This window comes from Chlorocebus sabaeus, chromosome 15, assembly GCF_047675955.1.
Source record: "Chlorocebus sabaeus isolate Y175 chromosome 15, mChlSab1.0.hap1, whole genome shotgun sequence".
In the NCBI taxonomy this organism is placed as follows: Eukaryota; Metazoa; Chordata; class Mammalia; order Primates; family Cercopithecidae; genus Chlorocebus; species Chlorocebus sabaeus.
This window is the reverse complement of record NC_132918.1, coordinates 52,657,074-52,678,705: the sequence shown is the minus strand read 5'-3', so window position 1 is coordinate 52,678,705 and position 21,632 is coordinate 52,657,074. Positions and strand designations below refer to the sequence as shown.

At 47.5% G+C, this 21,632-nt stretch overlaps 1 protein-coding gene across 7 annotated transcripts in view; it reads left to right on the top strand.

The window, feature by feature from the left end:
* Positions 1–21,632, top strand: part of MRAS (muscle RAS oncogene homolog) — a 58,146-nt gene that overhangs the window by 16,176 nt on the left and 20,338 nt on the right. For all 7 annotated transcript variants that reach the window (XM_008008973.3, XM_073023579.1, XM_008008971.3 and 4 more), the window contains one exon: positions 9,359–9,569. In XM_008008973.3, coding sequence (XP_008007164.1) covers positions 9,377–9,569 — 193 coding nt within the window. In that variant the 5' untranslated portion in view covers positions 9,359–9,376. The remainder of the gene's footprint in view (positions 1–9,358; positions 9,570–21,632) is intronic.

Genomic DNA, 21,632 nt, shown 5'->3' with positions numbered 1-21,632 from the left:
CATTTATTTTGGTATCTCCAGTTCCCAGGACCAAGCACACAGGAGGTGCTCTGGGAGCATTGACTGGATGTGTGTGATCCCGAGGAGCCTGAGCAGGTGTGTGTCTTGAGAGGAGGGTGGCCAACACTGGCTCCTCTCCCAGTTTACTCCTGTTCATTCTTCTCTGGGCTCAGGTAACACGATGACCTTTCTCATGTCATGTGACCTGTTAGAGGATATACCCCGCCAAACTACAGGGTACCCAGAGAGGGTGGCTAGGTTTTGTGATGGAGAGCTCTTCCGGATTTCGAAACCAGAGGGAAAAACTTTGTTTCATGCTGAACTTGCTGGCAGTTTGAGATCTTCCACATTCTCTTTGGTGGACAAGCAACTCCTGAATACTGGAGAAATGCAAAAGAAGGCATCTGAGGAGCTTACCTTTCATCCACTGTTCATTCAACAAGCCTCCGAGGGTTTGCTTTCCTGGGACATCGCTGTAGTGATTCAGTGGCCGGCTGAGACATGCCTGCGGCCCTCCTAGGCAGAGTCGGGGAGCTGAGCCCCACACACAGATCGTCCTGCTGGCTTTCAGAGGAGGGCGCGGTAGGAGGCTGAGCTGTGTTGAACTGTCACCTGTGGAACCTGCCAGTTTGCAGGGTGCTCAAGGAACTCAAGAAAGGCTTTGGAGAAGCCGGAGGAGGGACTTGGGATGGATTTCAAAGAAGGATGTTGATGATGGTAACAACTTGATGTCTGTTGAACAGTCACTATGTGCCAGATACTGGGCCAAGCAAATAAATGCAGCTTTTCACAGCCACCATGAGGCAGATGCTGCCACTGTCCCTACTTTTACAGAAAAGAAAACCAAGGTATAGAAAGTAACTTGCCTAGGGTTGCAGGCTGTCTGCATAGCTCAAGCTCCTTGGCAAGGAGTTCCAATTGAGGGGCCAGTCCTGAGCTGGGCAGGGAACAGCTCAAGTGTAGGGACCACAGGGAGATGGGCTGAGGCTGGGGCAGGGACCCATATAGGGGATAGGGTCCCAAACAGAGGTGCTAGAAAATAAGGCTTTCTCAGCAGCTTGGTGCCCCCAGCTTCCTCGCTGGTCCTCAGGGCGGAGGTCCTCAGGGCTGAGGGCTACCTGCTGGTACCAGATCTATGCCCTGCTCAGCAGGGTGTCCCAGCCTGGATCTGGGGTGCTGGAGTGGGAAGTGTCTAGTTTTGATAACTAGTATTTGCCCTGGTTGCCTCTGAAGCTCTGACCTGCCCAGCTGTTTCACCCACATGGGCAACAGTCTGACCTTGGGGGTGTCTCCTACTCTGACACCACCTCGCAGCTCAGTCCTGACCTCTTTCCAGCACTCCTGGATCAGCTGCCTCTGCCCTGGCCTGACTGCACGCACATACTCACCAGCCCCTAGCCAGCAGAGGATGCCTAGCACCACAGGCTGACAGTGGCTCTGGAACTACACTGTGTGGTTTCAGATCCCGACACTGCCTCTTTCTAGCTTGGTGACCTTCAAAGCGTTATTTTACTACTCTGTGTCTCAGTTTCTTCAACTGTGAAATGCGGATAATGGGAATCTGTACCCCATAGGGTTGTCGTGAGAATTAAAATCTTCCAACAGCATCTGACGCATTGTTTACCTTAAATGTTCCTATTGCTTTTAACATGATGACTGTTGTAATTATAACTGTCGTGGCAGGTGGTTTCTGCACACCTACTGAGGCTCATAGTGCTGGGTCGCAGATGGCTACACCCTAAGTCCTGTTTGGGAGGTGCCCGTATACTGGTGGGAAAGACCCAGGTATTGACAGTTGCCATGTGGAACTGTGGAAGCATGTGGTACTTAGGGGTCATGAGTAAGCCCAACAACAGTGTCCCTCCCTGACTGACTTCACCCTTGGCCTTTGCTTGGATCTCTGGACTTCTGTCTGATCATTTCTGCTCTGCTGACAGCAGTCCAGGTGTGATCCTGGCAGAGGAGATTAGAAGAAAAGCAGGGATTGGTAGATTAACAGAAGGCTTGGGTAATAGAGATCTCCAGAGATCACCAGGCGGGCTACCCCTAAAGGTCCTGAGCCCTTGCCATGGAAAAGGATGGCCACTAAGTGGGATGTTTTGGAGGGAACCAGAAGGGTAGTCGGTTAGATCTGGGGCAGCAGACAGATTTTCTCTCTGGAGCAGTCAGTGTGTTTTGCTGCCAAGAGTACTGTGTTGACAAGGAAGGGGACCGTGAGCCATCAGTGTTGTCTGCCATGGCTCTGGGAATGGGAAGGAGCAGCACCCATGCCACCTACTTGCCATTGAGACTTGCTGTTTATGGCATGAAATCACATACATGGTTGGGTGGGTGGTTAGGGCTTAATAATGGAGTGAGCTAAAAAGCAGTGGTAGCTTTCTCGAGGAGTTGAGAGGCCCAATGACAGTGCCACACTTGGCTTAGCAAAGATATGAAACAAGGGGCTGGAGCAAAGTCTCAGGGAGTGGAGAGTGAAGCCTTAAGGGATGCCAAGTGGCCTAGACCCCTGTGGGGTCACGTGCCATTTACGCACAGCCTGCAGGTCAGTGCTCTGGTGAAGCTGCCCATTTCTGGGAATTGTGCAGAAGGGAAGGGCAGCTCCTGGAATGCAGAGCCATTTCCTCCACATGGGTTGGGTCACTCCCCAGAGCGTGTCCTCATCCCCCTGGGTTGGGCACACCCAGACATCATAGAGATGAGATTAGCTTCCCAGGTCTAATTCAGCTCAGTGTGAGTGAAAGTCCATTCACTTTCCTAAGAGCCCCATTAATAATGGATGTGTCCTTCTATCTAACCTGATTTACCTAAAATACTTGCAATTCAATTGATGGGGTTAGGGGGACTGTTTGAAATAATTAGTACAGAAATACAGAAGCAAAAAACAGTAAATACCAAACCTTCAATAAAGTTGGCAGCATCTTTGGGAGAGCCTCTGGATTGGCCCTGGCCTAGCCTCTGAGAATCTGTGGTCCCAAGGTCAGGGCCAAGGGAGGCAGCAACAGTGATGAAGAGTGCCCTGTAGGATAGTGAATCATGAAGACACTACCCTGAGAAAAGAAAAGCCATGTGATGCAGGAAAATGAATTGGCAAAAGAATTGGAGGCAGTGTGGCATGACCGCTGTAACATGACCTTTGGCGTCTAACCAGTCCACAGCAGTTGTCCACTAAGGGTGGGCATTGTTGCTGCTATGCAGCTCCTTCTGGGCACCATTTTTCCTGGCCAGGACATAGGACACTGCTTTGGAAGTGATGGTGGGTGGGGTGGGGTGCATGGAGAGGCCAGGGGGCCTGTGGACCTCTTGGCAGTATCTGTAGCTGAAGCCATTCATTTAACATGTGCTGCTCACTTAGAACAATGGGTGCAGTGGTTTTAGGCTGTTGTTTTGGGCAACAAGCTCCGTAGAAGCCCTAGAACCTGGAAACCTGAGGAGAAGAGGCAAATTTCATGAGGGATAAGAACCACTGAGCCCTGCCATTTTGCCATTTTGTGGGGGCTGTGAGGGCCTGCTGCTGTCTTGGACATTTCTATCTGTCACCGCATCAGGTCCTCCTGAAGCCCTATGCAGTGTGGATGCCCTTCCCTAGGGCTGTGGATGGGGCAAGGAAATGGTTTAAATCACTGAAGCCTACCAGGTTGAAGGGAAAGCAGGGGCCCAACTACTTTATCGATGTAAATATGCCCTTGCTGAGGGACCCTCTTTACACTAGGGCCTTACATCTTCCTGGGGGCCCTGTTCTCTTGTCTTATAGATGGGGAAACTGGGCACCGGGAAGTTAAGAAACTTGCCCCGGGTCACACAGGGAGTCTGTATTGGATGCCGCACTGGAACTCCGGCTGCCTGGCTGTGGAGTTGAGGCTGTGTCTGACCTCCCAAGCTGTCCCACTGAGAACCGTTGGGCTGTTACACAAGACTATTCCCGGGAGGTCTTAGACACACCCATGCTAACTTTGAAGATTGCTGAGTGAAAAGGTTATACTGGGGTGATCAGTCCACCCAGCCACCCACTTCCTAGGGGTATGAGCCGGCCCCTTTCAGAAGGATGGGTGTGACCCCCTGCTTCTTAGCACGAGGGAGGCCTGTGTGGGTAGAAGGCTGCACTGGGGAAGTGATGAGGGCAGTGTGAGTAGAGACTGAGCTTCCCATGTGTTAGGCTCTGCCTGGCCCTGTGAGGGGCAAAGGAATGAGAGGATGTGGCTCTTGTCCTCGTGGAGCTTACAATCTGTTTGACAAGGTAAATCTGGTATTCGGGGAAACGACTTCAAACCATGCACGAAGGTTCTACCCATGGGGAAAGAAAGGGAGCAAGAGGCAGACAACAGCCAAGAGAGCTTATTTTTCTATTTACAGATGCCTGAGGTTTTTGTACACACGTTATTAAAATTATTGAGGAAGCGATGTTGCCTTTTAGGCAGAAGTTTCCAGTATGAACAACGGTTTGGGTTGCCGTGAAGCCTGTGGCCTGGGCGGGGCCCTGGGAGCAGTGGTTGCCATGGGAACCAGCCCAGCCACCCCCATGGCCAAGTGGCTGCTATTCCCAAAGTTGGTTTCTGCGTGGATGGGGCTGCCTGGAACCTTGGAGCCATTTCCCATGGAAACAATGCTCTAAATGGTGGGTGATGTTCCCACACAGGCCTATTTTGTCTGGCTGTTAACAGAGCAGAGATGGTGGTAAGGCTTCTCATGCTGAGAGGAGGCTGGGGATGAGAGTGTGTATGTGTGTGTGTGTGTGTGTGTATGTGTGAGTGTGTATATGTGTGTGTGTCCTCCTTCTTCTTGGGAACAAAGTAAACAAGGTGACAAAACAAGCATTTGGGCATCTTCTCAGAGCTTGGCATGTCTCATACATTTTATTTCATGCTTAGAGCAATCCTGCAAAGTATGAGTCTCCAGCTAACCCACTTTACTAATAAGATACTGAGGCCATGGAAGGTAATTTGCCCAAGGTCACTCAACTGGTCAGTAGGAGAGTATTCAGCACAGAAAATAGTGGGGAAATTTTAAGGAGAACCCCAAGTCTACCTTCTGTCACCTTCCCACCACAGAGGGGCACACCCATCATCCCCCAAAGTGAAGACCCAACATCCTGGAATGATCTCTGAGGTGCTTTTGAGTTGAGAAGGCTGGAAAGGAGAGGTGTGTTGTGAATGTAAGCAGTTTGCTTCTTAACCACCAACCAACCAACTTTTCATTCTGTGGTGACTTTCATCATAGCCTGTGAGTGGTTTTTAAAAAATCTTTCTCTGTACCGCATGAGACCAGCTTGTTTTGTAGGAGTGTGGCTCATGGTTCTTGGCATCTTGACCTCCCCAACTGCAAAGACACCATTTGATCAGTGTTTTCTGGGGGGATGGAGAAACAGGTCTATCAAAAGGAGATAGCACCTTTAGGAATTGGGGGGTTCTCTGGACTCATTCTCCAGCTTTGGAAACCCCTTCTTTGTTCCTGGCTCACACTTGATTCCAGAGGGCCCTGTCTGTGCCATTAGTCTGATCTCTTAGTAGGAGAGAGACAGTCCCAAGCCCTGGCTGAGAGAGTTGTCCCTTAGCTTTACCAATGGGAAGCCAGCTCTGTGGTACGTAGGTTGTCTGACCATTGTTCAGAAGTGCGCGTTGAACCTCTAGTTCATTCAGTAAGTGTCTGCCCTGTGCCAGTGCTGTGCCAGGCTCTGGGATATAGAGAAGAACAAGATGCTGTCCCTGCCCTTTTGTGCACAGTAAATACATAGAAAATTCTAGGCATCATTGTGGCGTCTGTGGCAGGAACTTCAGGGCTCAAAGCACAGGTGGAGGCAGTGCCTAGTGCTGACCCATGAGGAAGTATGTGCTCTCCTGGGGGTCTTAGGTGTGCACAGAGGCTGCAGCGTGACCACAGGGCACACTGGGAGACCACAGAGCTGGTTGGGGGTGAGAGTAGAGTGTGAGGGGCTGTGGCACGTGTGTGACTGGAGAGGTCAGCAGTGGCAGCCAGCGACAGGCATTGACTGTCCTGTGAGGGGGCCTGGACTTTCCTCCTCAGCGTTGAGGGGCACAGAAAGGGTTTTCACAGGGGACCCAGTCTGATGTTTGTGTGAAATGAGTAGTCTAGCCCTGTTCCATTGCGTCCACATTAGAAGGGAACCCTGGCTTGGCTCCCTGTGGTCTCTCAGGGTTCAACCTCTGAGAGCAGGGTGCTGTCAAAAGGAGGGGCCCCCACTGGCCATTTCCTGCCCACTGCCTTGGCAAGCAGAGGGCATTTTTTTAAGGAGTCCCCAGGTGATTCGGCTGTGGGTGGTCTGAGTGCCGACTCAAAGCTTCATTCATGTCCTCCAGCATATTTACTAGTGTATTTCTTATCTTGTTTTCTTTTGAGAAGAAAATAAAGACAAACGGTTTTCCTTTTCAATACCTTCCCACCCACTTAGTATTTTTTTAGTTATGTCGCTGCCAGCAGAGAATGGAAGCTGTAAAAACAGCCAAACACCGACTGGGCATGATGGCTCACGCCTGTAATCCCAGCACTTTGCAAGGCCGAGGCAGGTGGATCACAAGGTCAGGAGAGCAAAACCATCTTGGCAAACATGGTGAAACCCATCTCAACCGAAAATACAAGAAAATTAGCCGGGCGTGGGTGGTGGGCACCTGTAGTCCCAGCTACTCGGGAGGCTGAGGCAGGAGAATCTCTTGAACTCGGGAGGCGGAGGCTGCAGTGAGCTGGGATTGCGCCACTGCACTCCAGCCTGGGTGACAGTGAGACTGTCTCAAAAAGACCAAAAACCAGCCAAACACCAGCAAACACCTTTCACCCACAGCCCAGCGCCATTGCCCAGGACAGGGCGGCAGTTGCTGAGGGGCAGTGAGGAGTGAACCCCACGCTCAGGGCAAAGGAGATAGGCCACTGGGCCACCCCTTCCTCCCCATTTCTGTCACCCTGCAACTCCCCTCCGCCCTCTCTCCTTGGCCTGCCTTTACCGTCGTGGATTTGGCCATGGAAGAGCTCAGTTAAGTGAAGCCTCAGCCTGTCCCATGTTGTAGGAAGATGCTGGAACCAGATCCCGGGGCCACAGCCGGTGCCTGGTCCTATCCTGCCCCAAAAGAGCTGAGATCCCCACTCGAATGAGAGGAAATCAAACATTTTCAGGTGGCTTGAACATTTTATTTTCCTGGGAGCATTTTAATAGTGTTAAACTTTTCTAGTACACAAATATAATGCATGCTTGTTGTAGAAAACGGAAACATTAAGAAAATGAAAATGCCCTGAAATGTGCCTCAGAGACAACCAACTGCTAAACCTCTTAATGCCCAGATCCACACCCGACCGCGCAGATTCATGGTGGGCCTCTTCGTGGAAGGTGGATCAGGTGTACTTACTAGCTGTTTGCAGCCTGGCTTTTTTCATACATAACAATGCACTTTTTCTAGGTTACTGAATATCTTCCTTTTAAATGACTGCATAGTACTCCATTATATGAATAAACTTTTTCTTTAACTTTTTCCGCCAACATTAAGTTATTTCTATTTTCCCTCATTCTTAACATCTTTCTTCACTTCTCTGATTATCTCCTTAGAAGAAATTCTCACATGGGGTAGAGCTGCAGGAGAGGGTATGAATGTATTTATGCAAGTGTATTTTCAGTACAGCCTAGGCAGATTTGCACTTTCACTGCAGTGTAGCAAAGCTTGTACTTCCCTGAGACTTTGGGGAAGTCCTAAATGTCAACATCAGGCTTCAGTAACTACAAAGTGTTCTGCAGTGACTCTCGCCTGCAGCCCCATGCAAATCAGTGTGGCCACATAACCCACATTTGTATTTAGCCCCCTTTCTGTCAAAATCTGGAACTGAAGACTATTTTAGAGCTGGAAATAATTACAAAAGTAATCTAATCCAGCCCTTTAAATTCATAGATAAGGAAACTATGGCTCAGAGAGGTCAGTGGCCTTCCCAAGTGGTGGCGGAGCACACAGGGCACCCAGTTCTTTGTCCTCCCGGCCATGCTGCCACCCTCCTCTCTGGGAGACCATCAGTTTCCTGGTCACACATACACCATGCTGTTTTCCCTCCCAGCTTGCACAGGGATTCTTTCTTTTCTTCTACACAGCAGTAGGATCAAGCTTTCCCTCCCTCGATTCAAGGTCCATTTTTGTGCCACCCAGGAATGCCCCACCAGGAGGCAGTATTGCTTCTTCCTGGCAGGGTCCACAGTTAGTTAGCAGTTTAGGTTCCTGGCTACAACCCCAAATTGTTCTTTAGGGGATCCCCCTAGCTGCACCCGTGTTTAACATTTGGTGCTGTCAGCCTCCTTCTGGAAACTCTTCGCTTCCATCATGACCACGGATCCTGGTTTCCTTCCTTTCCTTCTGAGTACCTCCAGGAGGCTCCCTCCTGCCTCTCCTCCTTGTCACTTTGGGACACTATTTACAAAGGTCACTCTTCACTTCTGTTAAGGCCCCATTATTCTTTAGAGTCCTGGTCCCACTTCCAGCTGCCTCCTGGTCACCTTAGCTCAGGGTTCCTCAACCTCAGCACTATTGACATTTTAGGATGGCTAATTCTTCATTGGAGGGGACTGCCCTGTGCATTGTACGAGCCCTGGCCTCTGCTGAACAGATGCCAGTGGTACCCACTCCATTATGACAACAACAAACAATATCTCTAGACGTTGCCAATATGCCCGGGGAGCAAAGTTCCCCTGATTGAGAACCACTGCCTTAGCTGGCCTCAACAGCATGAAAACAAAACTTCGACCTGCTCCTACCTGCCTCCTCCCCAAATAAAATGAGGTTGAACAGAAGCCGTAAGATTCCAGCATGACTTTGTGTATAATACAGGGCAAGAAGCAGAGAGAAAGGAGCCAGAATCTAGAACTCTGAAACTTTGAAGGAGCCTCAGAATCCCAGAACTCAGGTGTGCTAAGCTATCATGCCCCGCTTTCTAAGCTAAGACACGGCTTCAAATCCTTCTCAGCACAGCACCCAGTTAATAAGAGGGGATATGAAAGACGAACCTCCATGCCAGCCCTGCTCAGACCACTGCCCTCGTGTTAACCTGTACAAGTAGAGTTTAGTGGCCAGAAAGCTTCTTTGACATGGCTTTTGGCTGTACTTGCTAAACAAGACCAGTGGTACTGTGTCCTCAACACTGGGCCTGGCACATAATTGGTGTTGAATAAATGATGGTTGAATAAATCACTTTAACAGTGACTGTCTCTGGGTAGTGAGACCAGGTGTAATGCTTTTATTTTCTTTCGCATTTCTTCATTTTCAAACCTCTTTATAAGTGAGAGTATTTATTACTTTATAAAGGAGGAAGACACATGAATATCTTCCCCTAAGTTAAAAAGCCCTCTGTCTCATTCCACACGTCTTGCTTCCTTCCGCAGGTCTGACCTTCGAGAAACATGGCAACCAGCGCCGTCCCCAGTGACAACCTCCCCACATACAAGCTGGTGGTGGTGGGGGATGGGGGCGTGGGCAAAAGTGCCCTCACCATCCAGTTTTTCCAAAAGATCTTTGTGCCTGACTATGACCCCACCATCGAAGACTCCTACCTGAAACATACAGAGATTGACAATCAGTGGGCCATCTTGGACGGTGAGACCTGGGTGGCAGCCCTGCATTGGGTGGGATAGTAGATGGGGAGGATCGGGGACATTTGACAGGTTTCAGTGGGGCAAGGTGGTTTCCTTAATGTTGCTGTTACGGATGGTTGGTATAAAGCCCTGTGTCATTTTCAGGGTGAATTCTGAACAGGGAAGGCCTGCGTAGAGGACTTGCAAGGTTTCGTGGAAACCAAAACGTGCATTCAACAAAGAGGGGAGGCTAGAATCATGCCAGCTCAGCAATGACATGATTGTTTTCTCTTGCTGATCAGAATCTCTGATTAACAGTTATGGATGTCTTTAGCTAATAAAAGAGGGAAAAGCAAATTGTTTCTTAATGAACATAGTTTACTTGGTACTTGTATATATATTCCTTTGGGGGGAATCTCTTGCATCTGACATTTTGTTTCTAGCTGAGTGTGAATTAGTCTGGATTACTAGTTCTAAGTGTGGCAACCAGGCCAGCAGCAGCCACAGCATCAGGAAACTAATTAGAAATGCACATTCTCAGGCCCATACTGATTTGGAAATTCTGAGGGTGGGCCCAACAGCCTGTGTTTTAACACACCCTCTAGGAGATGCTTGAAATCAGGTAGCATTACATCTCCAACTTTGTTATTTTTCAAAGTTGTTTTAACTAGTCTAGGTCCTAAGGTATTTCTTTGTGAGTTTTAGAATCAGTTAAATTCTAAAATCCTAGATTTTGTTTGGGATTGTGTTGAATCTGTAGATCTGTTTGAGGAGAATTGATATTTTAACAATGTTGAGGCTTCTAACCCATGAACACAGTATCTCTTTCCATTTGTTTATTTATTTATTTAGGTCTTCTTTAATTTCTCTTGTCAATTTTATTTGTAGGTTTTTTTTGTCTTGGTTTTTTGTGTTTTTTTGAGACAGAGTCTCACTATCACCAGGCTAGTGGAGTGCAGTGGTGCAATCTCGGATCACTGCAACCTCTGCCTCCTGGGTTCAAGCAATTCTCCTGCCTCAGCCTCCCAAGTAGCTGGGATTACAGGCACACATCACCACACCCAGCTAATTTTTTTTTGTATTTTTAGTAGAGACGGGCTTTCGCCATGTTGGCCAGGATGGTCTTGATCTTCTGACCTCATGATCCACCCACCTCAGCCTCGCAAAGTGCTGGGATTACAGGCGTGAGCCACCGCGCCCCGGCTTATTTGTAGTTTTGAGTGCATAGGTCTTCTACATGTTTTGTCAGATTTATACCTGCATCTGTATTGATGCTATTGTAAATTGTTATTTTTGGTTTTTTATTTCCATTTTCAGTTATTTGTTGCTAGTATATATAAAAACAATAGGTTTCTGTATATTAATCTTGTAACCTGCAACTTTGCTAAACTCACTTATTACTTCTAGTGTCTTTTTTGTAGATTCTGCTGGATTTTTCTGAATAGACCATAGTGACTGCAAGTAAAGACAGTTTTACTTCTTTTCCAATCTGGATGGCTCTTATTTCTTTTTCTTGCCTTATCTCGTTGATTAAAATCTCTGGCACCCTGTTGAAAAGAGGTGACAAGAACAGACATCCTTGTCTTGTTCTTGATCTTAAAGGGTAAGTGTTTGGTCTTTAGCATTAAGTATAATGTTAGTTGCAGGCTTTTTATGGATGGCCTTTATCAGGTCATGGAAGTTCCTTTCTATTCCTTTTTCTGAGAGTTTTTATCAGGAATGGATGTTGGATTTTGTCCAGTGCTTTTTCTGTGTCTACTGAGATAACCATATGGTTTTCCTTTTTTAGTTTGTTAATATGGTAAATTACATTGATTGTTTTGTTTTGTTTTTGTGACAGAGTCTTGTACTGTCACCTAGGCTGGAGTGCAGTGGCACGATCTTAGCTCACTGCAACCACAAACTCCTGGGCTCAAGAGATCTTCTTGCCTCAACTTCCCCAGTAGCTAGGACTGTAGGCACACACCACTGTGCCGGCTAATATTTTACGTTTTTGTGGAGATTGGGGGGAATCTCCCTTCGTTGCCCAGGCTGGTCTCGAACTCCTGGCTTCAAACAATCCTTCCACTTCAGCTTCCCAAAGTGCTGGGATTACAGGTGTAAGCCACCATCCCTGGTCCTTGATTTTTCTTTTTTCCGGTATTAAACTGACATTGCATCCCTGGAATAAACCCCACTTGGTCATTATATATTATCCTTTAATATGGTTGGCTTTGATTTGCTAAACTTTTGTTTACAATTCTCGTATCTGTGTTCTTGTGAAATATTGGTTTATAGTTTTCTTGTAATGTCTGTGTCTAGTTTTGGTATCAGAGTAACGTTGGCCTTATAGAACAAGTTTTATTCAATTTTTTGGAAGAGTTTGAGTTAAATTCGTATTTCTTCCCTAACTGTTTAGTAGAATTCACAAACAAGGCCATCTGGCCCTGGAGTTTTCTTTGTGGGACGATGTTTTTGTTTTTGTTTTGATACAGGGTCTCGCTCTGTTACCCAGGCTGGAGTGCAATGGCGTGATCCAGGCTCACCACAGCCTAGACCTTCTGGGCTGAAGCAATCCTCCCACATATTTTGTCTGTCTTTTGGTTGTTTCAGCTGAGAAGGTAAATCTGGTTCCTGTTACTCCGTCTTGGCCAGAAGCAGAACCAAATCATGACTTCAAAAAAATACAGCTTTGTGGCCGGGCGCTGTGGCTCACGAGGCCTGTGAATCCCAACACTTTGGGAGGCTGAGGTGGGCAGATTGCTCAAGCAATCTGCTCAAGCTCAGGAGTTTGAGACTTGCCTGGGCAACATGGTGAAACCCCATCTCAACTAAAAATATAAAAATTAGCCTCGGGTGGCTGAGGTGGGAGAATCACTTGAGCTCAGGAGCCAAGACTGTGCCACCTCACTCCAGCCTGGGCAACAGAGTGAGATCCCTTCTCAAAAAACAAAACAAAACAAAACAAAAAACTTTGTAAATATATTTTGAAAGCACTGAATTATGTACTTTTAGAGTATTAATATTATGGCATGTAGATTGTATCTCAATTTTAAAAAGCACCATCCTCCAAGGGTTTGTCTGCAGCCCTGGGACTTTGAACAGTTGGACCAGGTACCAAGCACTTTCCCATCTTGGGACTTTGCATTTTGTCTTCTCTCTGCCTAGAACATTCTTCCTGCAGAAACACTGATTTCATTTAGGTCTCAGCTCAAATGTCACTTTATCTAAGAGGTCTTCCCTGACCAAACCATTGACACTAGTATCCACCCCACCCCTGTCATTTCTATGCCCAGCTCTGTTTTTCTTTATTCTGCCTTTTATGGTTGAACATATTTTATCTTTGTTGGTGTTTTTGTCTCTGCTGACTAGAATATAAATGTCTGAGAGCGGGGACTTTATTTATTGACTGCATTATTCCTAGCATCTAGAATACTGCTTGGCTCATAGTAGGTCCCCAGTAAACATTTGTGGAATGACCAAATGAATGAATAAACCTTGAACAATATATGTGTAGTGACAGGTTTGATGTGCTAGCTATATTATTTTTTTCTAACTCACAATAATATGTATATATAACTATTAAAATTAAAACTTACATCTGTGCACTTTCTAAACTCATTTCATGTATCACCTATTGGAATATATGACACACTTGGGATATACTGAGTTAAATAAATGTAAACAAGTTTCTTCACTGCAGGACTTATAAGAACCTTTAATATGCCGGGTGCGGTGGCTCACGCCTATAATCCCAGCACTTTGGAGGCCGAGGCAGGCGGATCACGGGGTCAGGAGATCGAGACTATCCTGGCTATCACGGTGAAACCTCGTCTCTACTAAAAATACAAAAAAATTAGCCAGGTGTGGGAGCGGGCACCTGTAGTACCAGCTACTCTGGAGGCTGAGGCAGGAGAATGGTGTGAACCTGGGAGGCAGTGAGCCGAGATCGCACCACCGCACTCCAGCCTGGGCGACAGAGTGAGACTCCGTCTCAAAAAAAACCGAAAAAAACGATGGAACCTTTAATATGCAAACACATTAGAGGTGTAGTGATAGGATACATTGTCCTTAGGGCTTCCCACAGGGGTCATTTTTTGCATGTGATTCTGAACTATTGAACTACATTCCATAGAAAATATTCTGAAACACATTGCATGATGCGTGTAAGAAAGTAACACCATGCCTGGTACATCATTGGAACTCAATCAGTATTTCTCTCTACAGCCATATAAACTTCTATAACTTTTTTCTGAGTAACTTTGGATGTGAAATTGGTTTCTGAGGAAAAATGTTTTCCTCAAGATTGATTTTTAGGAAGATTTTGTGATAACATAGCCGGAGCAGCAGGGAGAGGGCAACATGGTCGCAGCCTTATATTAGAAGCATGCATATGCAAAGCCTGTGTTCTGAAGCGCCTGGGCTCTCCATGGCGTTACTTTAGAAGAATGAATTTGTTAAACCTCTAATTCTGCCACCAGAGTCAGGCCCGATTGAGGGCATTGCCCACCCAGGCTTTCCTCAGGAATAGACACCAGATTCCCAGATTAGATACTTCTCCACTCCATTAGATCTGCTATTAAGAAAAGGAAGACTTGGCCAGGTGTGGTGGCTCACGCCTGTAATCCCAGCACTTTGGGAGGCCGAGGGTGGTGGAGGTCAGGAGTTTGAGACCACCCTGACCAACATAGTGAAACCCCACCTCTACTAAAAATACAAAAAATTTAGCCAGGCGTGGTGGCACCTTTAATCTCAGCTACTCGGGAGACTGAGGCGGGAGAATCGCTTGAACCCTGGAGGCGGAGGTTGCAGTGAGTAACTCTGAACCTTTCTGGAGCTGAACTTTTCTGGAGTGGTCTACACCCCTGGGATGGCCAGGACTTCCCTAGGCATCTGGATCCCAGAGGTCCTGCTCCCCTGAGGCCATGCCATCTTCAAGGAGGTGCTAAGTTGGAGGTGCCTTCAGTTACCCTGTACCCCACTGAACTCCAGGGACTCTCAACTCTGCAGTTTCTCTTCTTCCAAACTCAGAAAGAGTAAAAACGTGGTAGCATGATGATGAGAAGGAAGAGAATGATAATTTTGATGACGGGGTACTGAATGGGCAGAAATTGTATGGAAGGCCCGTGCTAAGCACGTTGCATTTGCTGTCTTTGAATCCTTACAAATGCTATCGTGGTAGTTGCTGCTGTTATTTCTGTTTTATAGATGAAGAAAATACAGCAAAGTTTCACACAACCAGCAACAGTTTGAGCTACCTGTTGACTCCTATTCACTGTCAGTCTCGTTGTGTAGGAAAATCCTCCCCGACAGCACAGTGGATCCTTGTGCCTCTGGGAAGGGGAGCTGAAATCCCAGGAAGAAGTGGGTGTGACTGGACTGTCATACCTCCCCTCCCCTTCTTACTCCTCACCCAGGGTCCTTCAGAGAGCTAGGTGCTCCGGTTGTGATCTCAATCTCACTTGGGAGATTTGCAAGCTGCTTAAGGAAGCCTTCTCTGTGACTTCCACACTGATTTTTCTCACAGGCTGCCTGCTTTCTTGCAAACCTGTTTCTTGTTTTCTTCCAAGAAGTCACATTGCCTGTGTCCTCCCAGAACCTAAGAGGCAGGAGCTGGCTGGCCTCAGGGGCCAGCAGCCAGGCTCTCCTGTGGCTGCGGGACCCCCAGGCTTTGGAGCAAGCCTGCTCTGAGTTCTTTCCCGCAGGGGTTTGGGATCCTCATCTCAGTTTACATTGTCAAGGGCCCAACCCTGGGAGCCTCTCTTCCTCCCCGGCTGGTCCCCGCTTCTCCACTGTGGGGTTCCCTCCGGCTGTACCATCTCCATGCTCTCAGCCCTCTACTCCCGTCTGTGACGTTGGAACCCCACCTCACCTCGGCTTTCAGCTGTGTGACTCCCCTCACCCCAATTTTCTCTTGTCATGAATCAGGAAGCCCCAAACCTTAGCCAGAGCCATGGAGTTTTGTGTTTGTTTTATGGTGATAAAGTGTACATAACATAAAAGTTACCATGTTAACCATCTTTAAGTGTATAGTGTATTCACTTTGTTCTAGAACCATCCCTCCCGTTCATCTCCAGAACTTTTTCACCTTCCCCGACTGAAACTCTGTACCTATTAAACACCGACTCCCCATTCTCCCCTCTCCTCAGTCCCTGGCAACCACTGTTCTGCTTGCTTCCTTTTCTTTTATTGATATCATATTTTTGTATGTTTTGAGGACACGGTAATAATCAAATCCAGGTAATTAGCATATCCATCACCTCAAACATTCTTTCTTTGTATTGGGAACATTACAGTTCTTCTCTTCTAGCTATTTTGAAATTTGCAATGAATTATTGTTAACTATAATTTCCCTACTGTGCTATCAAATACTAGAACTTATTCCTTCTATCTCTTTGTATTTCTGTACCCATTAACTAACTTCTCTTCATCCCCCCACCCACACACCCTTCCCAGCCTTTGGTGTCAATCATTCCACTCTCTACCTCCATGAAATCTACTGTTTTAGCTCCCACATATGAGTGAGAACATGCGATATTTGTCCATACCTGGCTTATTTCACTTAACATAATGACCTCCACTTCCCTCCATGTTGCTGCAAATGACAGGATTTCTTTTCTTTTCTTTCTTTTTTTTTTTTTTTTTCCTGACACGGAGTCTCGCACTTGTCGGGCAGACTAGAGTTCAGTGGTGTGATCACTGCAACCTCCCCCTCCTGGGTTCAAGCAATTCTCCTGCCTCAGCCTCTCAAGTAGCTGAAATTACAGGCACCTGCCAACATGCCCAGCTAATTTTTATATTTTTAGTAGAGATGGGGTTTCACCATGTTGGCCAGGTTGGTCTCGAACTCCTGACCTCAGGTGATCTGCCCACCTCAGCCTCCCAAAGTGCTGGCATTACAGGCATGAGCCACTGTGCCCAGCCTCATTGTTTTTTACGGATGAATAACATTCCATTGTGTATATATGCTACATTTTCTTTATCGTTCATCCATTGAAAGGCACTTAGGTTGCTTCCTTACTCTTGGCTATTGTGACTAGCGCTACAATAAACATGGGAGTTCAGGTATCACTTCAATATACTGATTTCCTTTCCTTTGAGTATGTACTCAGCAGTGGGATTGCCGGACCATATGGCAGCTCAACTTTTAGTTTTTTGAGGAATTTCCATACCATTTTCCATAGTGGCTGTACTAGTTTATATTCCTACCAGCAATATCCAAACATTCTCTTTTCTCCACATCTTTCCTAGCATTTGTTATTTTTTGTCTTTTTGATAATAGCCATTGTAACGGGGGTGAGATGTTATCTCATCGTAGTTTTAATTTGCATTTCTCTGATGATTAGCGATGTTGATAATGTTTTCATATACCTGCTGTTCATTTGTTTGTCTTCTTTTGAGAAATGCCTATTCAGGTCTTTTGCCCTTTGAATCAGAATTTTATTTTATTTTCTCTTGCTAGTGAGTTGTTTGAGTTTCTTATATATTCGGGTTATTAATCCTTTGCCCTTTAAACACTAACTCCCCTTTTTCCCCTCTCCTCAGTCCTTGGCAACCACCATTCTACTTTCTTTCTTTATTTTTTCTAAAATGAAGTCTCACTCTGTCACCCAGGCTGGAATGCAGTGGCGTGATCTCGCCTCACTGCAACCTCCACTTTCTGAGTTCAAGTGATTATCCTGCCTCAGCCTTCTGAGTAGCTGGGATTACAGGCATGCACCACCACACCTGGCTAATTTTTGTATTTTTAGTAGGGATGGGGTTTCACCGTGTTGGCCAGGCTGGTCTCAAACTCCTGGCCTTAGGTGATCCACCCACCTCAGCCTCCCAAAGTGCTGGGATTATAGGCGTGAGCCACCGCGCCTGGCTTCTACTTTCTGTCTCTGAATTTGACTAATCTAGATACCTCATTTAAGTGCTATGGTAAGTAGAGTAATATTTGTCCTTTTGTGTGGCTGGCATATTTTAATTAGCACAATCTGTTCAAGGTTCATCCATGTTGCTGCATGTTCTGAATTTCTTTCCTTTTTTTTTTTTTTGAGATGGAGTCTTGCTCGGTTGTCAGGCTAGAGTACAGTGGCATGGTCTCAGCTCACTGCAGCCTCTGCCTCCTGGGCTGAAGTGATTCTTCTGCCTCAGCCTTCCGAGTAGCTGGGACCGTAGGCGCGCGCCACCACGCCCAGCTAATTTTTGTATTTTTAGTAGAGACGGGTAGTATTTTCACCGTGTTGGCCAGCGTGTTCTCAATCTCTTGACCTCGTGATCCACTTTGGGATTACAGGCATGAGCCACCGCACCCGGCCTTCTCTCCATTTTAAAGCTCGATGACATTCCACTGTATGGATGTACCATGTTTTCATTATCTCTTCATCTGTGGATGGACACTTGGGTGGTTTTCACCTTTTTGCTATTATGAATAATGCTGCTATGAGCATGGCATGTAAATATCTGTTCAGGTCCCTGCTTTCCTTCTTTTGTCTTAGAGTTCTTGTGTGCCTATTTTTTCTGTTGGTTAGGGATAGAAGGCTGCTAAGCCCCTCAGTTTACAATTGTGGAAACTGAGGTACAGATGGAGAGGTCACTAGCCTAGGGTGAGACCTAGCTAGCTGGAGAGCCGGATCTTGGGCTTCTTGACCCTGCTGAGCGTGTCCTCCACCCTGTCCCACTACCTCCTGCTTTGGCCCAGGCCTTGGGCCTCTAGGGTGGGATGCTGACCAAATCCTCTGCCCACTCACAACAGGGCAGATGCCTCTGGGCCTCCCCACCCTCTGTCTCCCAGCCCTGCCCTCTGCCCAGCCAGCCTCTGGAACTTCGCATCTTTCTTCCATCAGTGGAGAACAGCAGTGGGCCCTGGGTCTCCAGACACCGCTTCCCACCTTGGGGCTCTCGGGCCCAGCTCCACAACCTCTCTGTCTCCGTCTCCTCAGCAAGGGCCCAGTGTTTTCAAAGAGCAAAAGCCTGGCTCTTCTCCTGCACCCTCAGAAGCTGGGACATTTCCACCCTGGCTTCTGCCCAAACCTCAGACACAAGTGCTGTTGTCTTCTCAGAGGGGCCTGAACCTGGCTTTTCCCCGCACACTTGAATCCACATTCTTTCTGGGGATGGGGAGGAGAGGAGGACATTGGAAGGACAGGCAGAGGAAGAGGAACATTTATTGAGAGTTTTGTTTTTTTCCTGGGCCAGGAGCTTTACCAGGGTGCTTTTTGCTCAGCAGGCCTTAGGCCGGCTTTAGAGTGGGCACTGTCCATAGGCCCCAACTAAGAATGGGGTGCAGGCAGAGCTGGCCTGTCCCCCACCAAGGGAAAGCTGCCCTTCCCCTGCCAGCAGTGATGTGGGAGGAATTTCCCTCTTTCCCTTCATGGGGAAGCATGGCTGCTGGCCTGAGATGATGCAATCCAGCCCTGCAGGCCTGGGCCTGACCCTTTGTCCCTGCTGCATCAGCCACGCTGCTGAAATGCCTCACTGATCTCCACTGTGCCCAGGGCAGTGCTCAGTGCTCGCTGGTACAAAGGCCTTCCTCACATTGCTGACAGATCTCTTCCCAGATCTTCTCTTGCTGTCTGTCCTCAGAGCGGTGATAGCAGTTACTACCGACCAGACTTTTCTTGAAGGCCTCCTACTAAGGGCTTTTACAAGGATGCCTTATTTCATCCTTGTGATAATTCTGTGAAATTGAGATTAGTGAAGTGAGAGTAAATCACTTTCCAGGTGAGCACAGCTGCTCTGCAGCCAGTGTACCTCAGTACTGCTGCTCTAGTTGGTAAAATAGTGAAGTACTCTCTACCACTGGAAAATTGCTGCTGCCGCTGCTGCCCTGCGCCCAGGGCCCTTCCCAGACCCACTAGCCAGACTTGGAGCTGAGGGAGCCCCCCTCCAGCCACGGACCTAGAGTTAGCTCAATGAGGCTTGGACTCAGTGGTGAAGGTGTGAGTGGAATATGCAACTCCCCACACCCAACTCTTTGCACAGCCCGGGCTCATTCCAAATTTGTCAGCATCCCAAAATCCAAGTGTTTTTCCACTTCCCTTGCTGACAATCAGGTCATATATGGCAGTTAATGTGGCGTTTTGCCTGAGTTTCAGAACTTCATGTTGGTCACTGTTAGAGGTCATGTGACCAGTTTGGGCCAAGCACACCAGCCCGACCAATAGATCTGAGACCTCCCCTGTCTGCCATTGTATAGGGTGATGCCACCTTCCCCGGGCCTCAGTGTTGCCTCTGTCGGCCTGTGCTCCCCACGCCCTGGCTCTGGTGACTGGGGCTCCTCCTCCCTTTGGGCTGCCTCTGGACGAAGACCTTGCACCCTCATCAGTGGGATCTGTATCCAAATGAGATACACCCCATAGTTGTTGCAAAGGATAAATGAACAAAATACAAATTGTGAGTTCCTGGAGGAAAAGGACTGCACCTACCATTGTATCTCTGATGTCAGCCCAGACCTGGCATCTATTAGGTGTTTAATTATTATTTATTGAGTGAGGGGGGAAACAAGTCACCTTGCAAGGGGCTTGGCACATAGCAGACCTCAGTAGATGCTATTGTTGCAGTGATCGCTTTAATATGATGTATATTATTGTTGTTTATATTGTTATTTTTAGAGACAGGGTCTCACTATGCCACCTAGGCTGGAGTGCAGTGACATGATCATAGCTTACTACAGCCTCAAACTCCTGGGTTTAAGTGATCCTGCCACCTTGGCCTCCTAAGCACGAGAATTACAGATGTGAGCCACTGTGTCTGGTTTATATTATTTATGAGGTGGCTTGATGGTTTCAAGAATAGGTCCCGTCACCTGTATGGATGAGGGGCCACTGACATGTGTCCCTGTGTCTAGGGAGGTCCAGGAGTGAGGCTTGAGCCCCTGACTTAGGGATATACCTCTCCACCCAGAGTTGTGTGAATTGAACCCTGAGTCCTATGTACCTGGATATGTTCACTAATTCATTCTGCAAATAATTGCTAATGTATCCATCTCTCTTTTGGGCTCTGAGGACGTAGCAATTGGCAAATTGAAGTCCCTGCTCTCATGAAGCTTATGTTTCAGTGGGGTGAGGGGACAGAGCATAAACAAATATATATGGTGTCAGGTGGTGATAAGTGCTGCAATGAAGAATAAGACAAGGTAAGGGAATCACAGTGAGGCAGGGGTTGCTCTCTTGTTTTGGCTGGTCAAGGAGGGCCTTCCTGATAAGGGAATGTTGGAGCAGAGACCTAAAAGAGAAAGCTGCACCTGTATCTGGAAGAGAATCTCAGTCAGTGGGAGTATCAGGTGCAAGGGCCCTAAGGCAGGGGTGTGCCTGGCCTGTGTGGGGAATAGCTAGGAAGCTAGCGTGGGGAGCAAGTGAGAGCACGGCTAGTAGGAGAGAGGTCAGGTAGGTAGCTGGAAGGGATTGATCTCGTGGGGTTTTGTAGGTAAATGAGAAGCCGTTGGAGGATTTTGAGCAGAGGAAGGACATAATCTAACGTGTTTAAAACATGGGTACTTCTCAGTTCCTTATCCCTCTGCCCTCCTGGCCCGGCGAGTGAGAAGAGCTCACTCTGGCTCTGGTGTGAATGGAACACAGAGGAACCATGATAGAATTGGAGAGACCAGTAAAGAAACTCCTGATGGTGGGCTTGGGCATTGGTGGAGGAGGTGGTAAGAAGGGTAGATTCTGGATGTGTTTTGAAGGAGGAGACGACAGGATTTGTCGATGGAGTATATGAGGTTATTAGAGAGGGAAGCGTCTTTGGCCTGAAGAACCAGTAGAATAGAGTTACATTTATCAAGATTAGGAAGAACAGTGAAAAACAAGTTTTGGGGGGAAATCAAGAGTCTAATTTTGGACATGTTAAATCCAGGATGCCTTTCACACATACAAGTAGAAGTCAAGGTGGCAGCTGGATATCTAAGCCCGTAGGAGGGGAGACGTATGGGCTGGATGGAAATCTGGGTGGTGACATATAAAGCTGCAGGATGAGAGATCACCAAAAACGTGACTGTGGTTAGAGAAGGACCCACCAATGTTTAGAGGCTGGGGAGAAGAGGAGACAGGGCAGGACCAGTCACTGCAGTTGGATAAAGACCAAGGCCAGAGTGGCATCCTGCAGCCAAGTAAAGAAGGTG